This window comes from Magnolia sinica, chromosome 9 (assembly GCF_029962835.1).
Source record: "Magnolia sinica isolate HGM2019 chromosome 9, MsV1, whole genome shotgun sequence".
Lineage (NCBI taxonomy): Eukaryota > Viridiplantae > Streptophyta > Magnoliopsida > Magnoliales > Magnoliaceae > Magnolia > Magnolia sinica.
The window spans coordinates 3,159,569-3,169,944 of NC_080581.1; the positions used below are offsets into that span (position 1 = coordinate 3,159,569).

The 10,376-nt window shown below is 40.0% G+C and overlaps 1 protein-coding gene across 1 annotated transcript; it reads right to left on the bottom strand.

Moving 5' to 3' along the window:
- Positions 1 to 2,795: 2,795 nt before the first annotated feature.
- On the bottom strand, positions 2,796 to 7,317 carry LOC131256672 (large ribosomal subunit protein uL30w). Its single transcript, XM_058257651.1, has 7 exons — positions 7,173 to 7,317; positions 4,098 to 4,284; positions 3,879 to 3,976; positions 3,705 to 3,762; positions 3,517 to 3,596; positions 3,317 to 3,419; positions 2,796 to 3,230 (listed from the first exon to the last, which is right to left on the bottom strand). The coding sequence occupies exons 2-7, from the start codon at positions 4,278 to 4,280 to the stop codon at positions 3,015 to 3,017; spliced, it is 738 nt and encodes a 245-aa protein (XP_058113634.1). The 5' UTR covers positions 4,281 to 4,284; positions 7,173 to 7,317; the 3' UTR covers positions 2,796 to 3,014.
- Positions 7,318 to 10,376: the final 3,059 nt, after the last annotated feature.

Sequence of the window (10,376 nt, forward strand, 5' to 3'; positions counted from 1 at the left end):
GAGTCGGATTTCGGGTCGAGTTGAATTAAGTTACTGGGTGACCCGAACTTGACTCGGTTTTAGTTCGTATTAGACAGAGTCTACTCGGTTTGGCTCAACTCAACCTAGCGGTTCAGGTTGATTTGGGTCTGAACTAGTCAGAGGATTCGAGTCGTCAGGTGCCCAACTCTACTCAGTACACAATCCGCAGGCACATTCAAGTCTTAAAACTATGTTACATTTTGGAAGATGTATTAATTGAACTTTAAGTAGGCCTTGATCTAGCCCATCCATAAGATGAGTACGACTATGTACATGTACTTGCCAAAAAATATATCTGGCCCACTCAAAAGGTGGGCCCGATATTAGCAACGGGTAGACATGTTACAAACTTCAGCCAAGTGCTTCAAAACCCTATATTTATTTTTTAATTATGGCCCACCTGACTATTGCATTGACCCAACTCTGGAGAGGCCATGGCATCTACACTGTAGTGGAACACTCTAGTGGATGGCTAGGATTGTGTACCATGTGCCTGCTGGCACATGTGTGACATGTACATGATCTGCCTTGTACACGCATGTGGGCTTTTCAAAAGCCCAGGAAAGCATTTTTTCTAAACTGTGAAACAAGGTTGGATGCCACCAATTTTTCTTTTCTGATTAAATCTGTGAGGAAAGCTGCTCACTCGTCATTTTCAGAAAGCAATCGTTACCGAGAGGTGCCGGTTGACAGGTCCAAACCATCCATCCAGCACAACATATAGCAAAAGGTCTACCGTGTGAAATTTCAAGCCCATTAGATGCTTGGATGATCCACAATCCTCGATTGAATAAAACCGTATGATGCATCCAACGGGTCACAAAACACCTAAAAACGCTCTTACTAGAGAATATTAGTAAAGAGGCCCATTGAAGATGCAGATGATAGGATCAGCCCACATCCGAGCCAGTCAAAAGATGCAGGTTGCCTAGCATCAGAAGTCCAACTTCACTCATTGGGTGGACCTCAATGTACAATGACTCAAATCATTAGCCATCCATCGATTTAGGTGGTGTGACCCATCACCCATCCAACGAGTCCACATCATCATCTAAACCTTATCCCAATTAACAGAAAATGATCAAAACTAATTTGGCTGGACTCGCCATGAAATATGAGGATCATTCAAATTTTTAAAGGCACATGAAGCTAATCCTGCTATTCAAGTTCATGTGGAATGATAGTCTATAAAAAGTGATGACCTGTCCAAACACCCGTTGTGCTCGGACAAGGGAATGCAGCAATAGGCAGGTGTACAGAGTTGCATCTCTGATAATAAAAAAAAAAAGGTAATTAGGCACCAAAGGTACCTTACAGCAAGCTCTCCACATGTGGGACACGCCAACTTGAAGCAGCTTGGCCACAGATGATGGCATATGAAGGCATCACCAATCAAATGACCGACCGTGAATACGACCACAAGAAACCATGAAATGGAAAAAACAAATCTTCATCTACGACTTGTCGCAACTAAGGTCAGATACAATAATCCTGTTCTGCCATTCCTCTCAATAGGCCATTTAAATGCACCTGTAAACCATGTTCTATCCCACTTACCCATATCCAATTGGGACGGCCAAAGATATACTTCCACCCAATAAGGCCATATTTTTATCACCTCCACCCATTGTCCATTTGGGCCTTCCCCATGCCCCCACTTTTAGAGGCTTCATTTTCAACTATCTCATTTTAACTAGATCATAATAATGGATATAAATAAATGGCTTAAGTGGGGGAAAAAAAAAAAACCATCCGGTCCACATTTGCCTGATGAATGGACCATCTTTAGTCTATTTTAGTGGTCTGTATGGACATCAGAAACAATATGCTGGAAAGGAAATAGAATGGTAAAAAAAAACCACCATAAATTTGAGCCACATGTCGGCTCTGAGTACTCTTTCAAACCAGCTCTTGCAGGTCTTTATCATGCTTTTCAATGTTAGTGCTGAAACGGTATATTGCCTATATTAGGTCCGTTTGTGTATCGGAATGGGCTGGTACAGAACAAAGTGGCAACCACAAGAAAGCCTGCCATTTCTAATGGAACCGATTTTGGAATTAAATGGGAAAATATAAGTGACCTGTTAGGTAGAAACCTAAAAAGAGTTCATAGTTATTTACAAGAGATATTTATTTGTTTCACAAGTGTTATCAGAGATGACATTTCTTTTTGGTAAGATTTTAAAAGGAAAAAGAAAAAAAAAAGATTATCATGAGAAAAAGCAATAACGATCATCACTAATACATAATGAGAAATGCTCCAGTGCTCCTACTTGCATTGGGACATTTCAACACTCCAGTCCGATAGGGTTAGATCAGAGCAGCGTGCATATTTCATCGACTACCATGGAAACAGCACACTGATCTAAACAAATATCAGCTATCTGATCAATGGCCTTAAACATGGATGGTCAAGATCATTTACACAGAAAGGTCCAATCAACTATTTGATCCATCTATTTGTTAGGGACCATCATGGATTGCTGATGGCTTAAAACAGTCACTTTAGCTACCCAATTGTGAAAACAAGGCCAAATTAAAGATGGATTATATCACCAAACATGCAATTTTGGTATGTTACCCCATGACATTTCTGAACTTAAACAGAATTCAGACCAAGTGAAAAAAGTTACAAGTACTCTTGAGGGCACGTTAGAGCATTTCTCATTCATAATGATATGATTAACTAAAATGAGATGAACTCATTCTTACGTGGCACCCAAACAGGCTACCCATCCCATGTTATCTAGCACAACAAATTATAACACTCAGAATCAGGCATAATTGGTGAATCTTTAATAAAAACAGAAAAAACATGCACTACTCATGAAACAGCATAATTCCAATTCCAATTCCAATTCCAAATGCAACAAAATTGCAAAACTACTTCCGTGTTCTCCAAAATACTGCCCCCCTGCAGGGAAAAACTGAGTTCTAGTAATTTCTATTATCAATAGAAGAACCTGGAATGAAGGAAAATTTCGCATAAGGGGCTAGTTCATCCTTCTGATGAGCTCGTTGATGTACTCTTCTCTGTTTCCAGCATCCCCTCCTTCAACGTAGTGGTTTCTCTTCTTCTTAAGACCACCCAGCGGCGCCTTGAGCTTGAACGGCCATAAGAAGTTGTTGGCCTCCTTGAAATGGGGTCCAACAGTCATGATCTCGTGAACGAGATCCTCTATGCAGATTATGCCAAACTTACCCAATGCCTATAAAAGAACAGTACCATGTTAGAGAACAAAGTGGCAACTAAGCGTATGCATGTTTTAAAGCATATGAAGCATGAGCGTTCTACCTGCTCAATAACAGAGTTGTCAGTCAAACCAATTCTCTGCTTGTTCAGCTTGCCATAACCCCTCTTGTAAATTAATTCCCTCACACTCTTCAAATTGGGATAGCTGAAACAGACATGTCCTACGAATGAGATATGTACCACAAAAAAAAAAAAACAGCATGCTTGGAATACTAATGACAGTATAGGACTAAGATACAAACCCATATGTCACGAAGGGCTCAACCCTATGCAGCATGTTCACAGTGGCCTTGTTGACCTTCAGAAACACACCGTTAAATATCTGGTTTGGAAAAAAAAACAAACACAGCGAACCTCAGAAAAAGGCATTGTTTTTTATTACTAAAAAGAAATGGAACCACAGAAACAACCAACGCTAACCTAACCGCACCTGTCTCAAACGCAAGAGCTGCAGAATTTTTCTTGTCTTTGGGTGCATGGCATTAATACTATATGTAGAATTAAAAATAATTAAAAAAAAGTAAGCAACGACAAAGATACTGATTGAAATATAGCCTGAGCAAAAAGAAAATAAAACAAGAAAAAATAAAAGGGACAAACATACCCACGGATGCGGATGATGAACAGCAACTTAGCTTCTGGGCTGACATAAAATCCGCCTTTCAACCTTGCTTCACGCTTCAACTGGATCAGCTCCTTCTCCTAAAGAAAAGAGAGAGAGAGAGAGAGAGCGGGAGAGAGGTATTAAAATACACACCCCACTTACGAGGTAAAAGGCAAAACAATATATATATATATATATATATATATATATTTCTTTCACCTGATCCTCATACTCCTTCGCATACTGCTTCGCTCTATTGAAAATAAGCTTTCGGTTCTCCTTATTCTTCTTCTTTGCAGCGTCGATCTCCTGCTTTTTGGCCAATGCCCATTCCTCGCTCCGCTTCCTCTTTTTCAGCACGGATTCCGGAATCACAGCTGCTGCCTTGGCTTCTTCGCCCATCTCTCTGTGAATTAAAAATATTCATAAATCTGATTTTCTCAAAGTCATTTTTCACTAAAAGAACTGCAATCCACCCAAAATAAATCTCTATTTTTTTTGTTTGAAAAGGGGAAGGGAATAGAACCGTGAAACCATTTAAAAGTATATATTCAATCAAACCATAGCTGTACACAAAAACATTGGAGTACAACCAAATAGATTCATCCAAATGAGAGCAAAAACCACCACAGTATGCAAATCCAAATTACCATGGATTCTCCCAAAACCATGCATTTTTCACCAAACCATAGATGTACCCAAAAACATGAGAGTTCAGCCAAAGACCTAGATTTAACCTAGATCCATTCAAATGAAAGCAAAACACCAAAGGGAAAGTGATCTCTAGTTCTAGACTAGAGGACTGTTGAGCTTGCTCATAGTCTTGCATTTGTGATCTCTAGCATCTGGCTAGAGGATTGTTGGATCTTTTCCACAATCTCTTTATTTTCTTATTGATTTATTTACTTTCCCTTTCGGGTTTGCATTACAAATGAGAGCAAAAACCACCACAGTATGCAAATCCAAATTACCATGGATTCTTCCAAAACCATGCATTTTTCACCAAACCATAGATGTACCCAAAAACATGAGAGTTCAGCCAAAGACCTAGATTTAAATTATCAAAAACCTTAAATTTGATCAAAACCCCTCCTTATCTGAAAATACAAGCTCCACCAACAGTCAACATGTAAGAAAACACATATTGGTGCAATATAGCAAAGATCTCAAAAGCCCAAAAGGGTCACTATGGATCCATCACATTCTTTGTAACTCATCCAAAACCCTAGATGCATCATAATTCACAACATACAAAACTACACGTATTGAAGCAAATGGCCTGCACATAAACAAAAGCCTTAGGGGCCGTTTGGGAGCTTGGAATTGGACATAATTGGACTCGAGTACATTTGGAATCCTGAAAGGGTGGCCTTTTTGAAATACTCACCAAAACCTATGATTCAAGCAAGGGATTGGAATCCTCTCCGATAGAGAGATTTATGAGGTGTCCCTGCATGCCACAGCACACCTGACTTTCGGAACAGCCCAATTTATGAGGTGTCTCTGCATCCTAGAGGAAAGGGCCCAATGAACGGGTTGGATGGCATCAGTGTTGTCATATGAGATCGCATAATCGCATAACATGGCTCAGATCACTTATGCCATGGTCACATATTCCATGCAGGAAGTATGCAATTGCATAATGGCATACTTTAGTAAGCCATTGCATAATGGCCAACAGTCAAGTTCCTTGTAGATCGTAACAAGTTGCAAGTTATAAATTGTATTGTATGCATCACCTCATCAAGATTCAAGTTATCAATAAAATTTCTATATTTGTAGTTTTCAGTAATTAATTCTTTCTCAGTGTAACTTGTTGATTATTTAAATTTGTTTTGCTATATATAATATAATATAACTCAGCATATAGATGGCTTAATAGTCAGCCTGAGCGATCGCTTATGCAATTTTATGCAATTTGACAACATTGGATGCATATGCAAACCAGTGGGTCCCGCATTTCTATGTTGGATGGCCCCATCACCACTGTTCCCTGTGGTGTGGCCCACCTGAGTTTTGTATCATCCTGCGCATTCGGCACAGGATAAAAAATGGGAGGACGCACATGATGGAGAGCTTGGATGTCACGGATACATCCCAGTGTACCCCACACAGCTCAACTGTATGCTAACTTACCGTACAGTCAACTGCATACAATCACTCTCCAAAAACACATTTAGAAAGGTCACCAAATGTCTGATATGTCAGTTCATAACAGATTCAACCAATGGCCATTATATAAGAACCTAAAACCTTGAATAAGAACATAATCAAAGCCCTAACTCATTACCTAAACCTAGCATAGAACACATAATTAGAAAACCCTAAAAGAGACCATGAACAAGATCAGAACCCTAGATTCGGCTCATGTTCCTAATGCGAAAGTGTTTTAGGTTTTTACCACTGCAATAGAAGGGATTCTCCCAATGTTTCAACAGGCAACTGATTCAGCTCCTACTATACCCAAAGTGATCTAGGGTTCTTATTAGTGGGATTGAAGAGATTCTAGCATAGTTTCAATGGGCAACTGATTCAGCGCCCTATATTCAGCTTCTGCTTCTATTCCCAAGCGATCTAGGATTTTATTACCACGAGTGAAGAGATTCTACTGCAGTTTCAACAGGCAACTGATTCAGCTCCAACTCCTCTTTCCAAAGTGGTCTAGGGGTTGTGTCAATAGGATTAAAGAAATTCAACCATAGCGAAATTCAACCATAGCTTTGATGGCCATTAGATTCGTCCAAAAAAAACAACTTAACTTTCCTGTAGCTAGCTAGGTTTCTTTTCTTTGCGGAGCTGATGAGCTTATTGTAGTTTCCAGAGAACCGCAGAAAGAAACCTTAGATTCATCCAAAACCTATCGCAGAGAGATCTAGGGTTTTCATACTGGGATTGAAAACATTTCTACAGTTTCAACAGTACATGATAGGAAAAAAAAACTAGATTCGTCCAAAACCCTAGAAATCTTTCACAGAGAAACGAACAGGCACTAACCAAGAAAATCGCGGTAAGAAACCCTAGATTCATTCAAAACCCGTCGCAAAGAGATCTAGGGTTTCCACACTTGGATTGAAAAGATGTTTACAGTTTAAACAGGAAATGATAATAAATAAATAAAAACTCTAGATTCATCGACATACCTAGAAAACTTTCGAGAGATCTAGGATTTGCATGCAAGGATTTGAGATATTTACGTAGATTGAAATGCACTAATCGATTAAAGGTAAAGAAATCGAGATTGAAATGATCAGCTTTAAAACGATCGAAGAAGAAAATGCGTGGATTTTCACTCACCCTTTTCAGTCGAATGGGGTTCTCTTTCCGTCGTCGAGAGGAGCGGCGACCTGCTGCAGAGGAGATGATATGAGAGAGGGTTAGGGTTTTTTAAGGCCCTGCTGTTGATGACCTAAAAGAATCCGACGGTCTACTTTTCGGTAAGAGCGGATTCGGTGAGTCCGTAACAGTGGGGCCTATCTTTCCCTATATCCACTCCGCCCATCCTTTTTTCCAGCTAATTTTAAGGACGGAAACAAAAATGAATAGGATCAAAATCCCATATGGACCACATCACATGAAATAGGGATGATTGAACGTCAATCATTGAAAACTTCTTAGGGCCCACCGTAATTTTCATTTTCCATCCAAACTGTTAATAAGGTCACACAGACATGGATGGAGGAAAAAATTAAATATCAGCTTGATCCAAAAACTTTGTGGCCCACAAGATGTTTTTAATGGTAGCATTCAATCACCACTTTTCCTGTGGTGGGGTCTACATTAGATTTTGATCTATTTCGTCCTTGGTCCTATCCAATAAAATGAGCTGAAAAAACGGATGGACGGCGTAGATATACAACACATACATCAAGGTGGGCCCCACGGTCACGGCCTCACGGAAGTTGGTGTTTCCCCTCGCACTATTTCATTTTCATGTAAAATGACAAACATGTCCCTGAAATTTTCCGGGCGGCTTCGGAGGATCCCTGACTGTGGGGCCCACTTCGATGTATTTATCTTACATCCACGCCGTCCATCCGTTTCTTCAGTTCGTTTTAGGGCATGATCCCAAAAATACAGCAGATCCAAATACCAAGTGGACCACACCACAGGAAACAGTAGTGATTGCTATCAAAAACTTCCGTGGCCACAAAAGTTTTGAATCAAGTTGATATGGTGTGGTCCCTTCATCGAGGTCTTTGTGACCTTATCAACACGTTTGATGACAAATAAACATTCCAGTGGCCTCAGGTAGTTTTTAATGGTAGGGATTCAATCACCACTCTTTCCTGTGGCGTGGTCCACCTGAGATTTGGATCTGCTGCTTTTTTTTATACATGACACAAAATGAGCTCTAGAAACAGATGGACGGCGTGGATGTACGACACATACGTCAAAAGGGACCCCACAGTCAGTGATCCACCCAAGCTACGCGAAATTTCCAGTGTTGACAGGCCCCCATCTTGAAACACCGAGCACGTACCACACGTGCCAACTTGTCACGTACGGGAAGGATAAAGCGTATTTTAGGTGGTCCGGGAAGTTGATTTTTCTAAACCCAACTACGCAGACACCATTTTATCAGGTGGCCCACCATATAGGAAGAGGTGTACGTAAGTAAAATGATGACCGTCCATCCCTTGAACCTGAATCCATGGTCAGGCTAAACGAACGGCGCACAGATTGGATTTCCGTGATTCGAGACTTTTTGGCATGGGACATCAAATCAACGGTCCAGATCACCGAACCATGGCTCTGCTTCTACCGACCACCACGTGTTCTCGGGTTGAATATCATGTGATCCCTCTATGCGAGAGGGCCACTATGTGGAAATCCAGGCCGTTCATTGAGAAGGTCCCACCGTTCCATACCGAGGCAAGTTAGACAATGGTGCACGTTCCAACGTGTATGGATGGATGACGAGGATATCGATAAGTAAATGAGAAATTTACGACTGTACGACCCATTTATGGCCCATTTAGGAGACTAAGCCCACCTCATTTTCCCTTGCGAGAATACGCCCCAGCTGTACGGATGGCTTGCCAAAGGTCGAAAATGCCCCCTGCTTGTTCCGTCAAGCGGATCGGTGGTGCTCGAAGACGAGCGCGGACACTCCTCGAAATCCGAGTTGTACGAACGGTTCAAAAGATATCAAAGTAACATGGGCCCCACAGTTACGTATTTATTATATCCACAACGTTCATCCATATTTCGAGATCATTTGGGAGCATTATTAAAAAAAAAATCATATCCAAAGATCAACTGGACCACACCACAAGGAGCAACGAGAAAATTGATTTTCACCGTTAAAAATTTTATAGGGCCTACCATAACATTTATTTTCCATCCAATCTATTCATAAGGTCACAAAAGCCTGGATGAAGAGGGGAAAAAATTTCATAATGATCCGAAACTTCTATGACCCCTAAAAGGTTTTCAATGGTAGACGTTCGATCCTCCACAACCTTTTACAGTGTGGTCCACTTGATAGCTAGATTTGTCTTATTTTTCGTCTCAAGCCTTAATACGAGTTCATCCAATATATGGACAGTTTGGATGTAACACATACCTCATCATAGGACCCATAAAAAGTGGTGGAGATTACAAAAGTAAAAAATAAAATAATAATAAATAAATAGGCTGGGAACTTATGGCTACGGTGTTTTCTACGGCTACGGATTATAACCGTAGCCACAGCCGTAGCCCTTGCCACTTCGATATTTCCTTTTATATGTATTGAAGGTCTTTCGATTAATCGAAATAGGTCCAGAACTGTCCAACAAGTTTATCTCAAAAATCCTGCAATTTTCGATACATATCGAAGAGTATTCAATATGTATCGAAGATGATATGACCAATAGCTACGGATTATAACCATAGCCATAACTGTAGTCTGTGCCGATTTATAAATTTCTTTTATTTTTATTTTTTTTATTTTTTATTTTTTATTTTTTTACATAGATAAATTTATTCAACCTACAATTTTCTCCAATACATATTTATATAAATATGTATATATAAGCATATAAAAAAAAATTTCTCTCTTTTTTTCATTTATTTCTTTATTCATTTAACCAGAATATCTCTTAAACCAAAATTAGTTACTTGACGTACCCGATATGATTTTGGGGTAGGAGAAGCTACTTTAGCCAACCAACCTGGTTATTTTTCAAGATTTCATTAGATTTATGGTCGAAAATCCATTTCATTCACTTCGTGGTCAATTTCATTCATTTCATTTACTTCGCGATCAATTCCATGCATTTCATGGTCAATCCCAGCAATTCCGTTTTGATTCACGGTCATTTCCATGCATTTCACGGTCAATTTCCTTCACTTCACGGTCATTTGCATGCATTTTGCGGTCAAATCGCTTCAAACCATGAGCATTCCCATGCATTTCATGGTCGTCCCAAACAATTCCGTGTTGATTCATGGTCGTTTTGAGGCATTTCGCGGTTAATTCCCTTCACTTCACGGTCAGTTGCATGCATTTCGCGG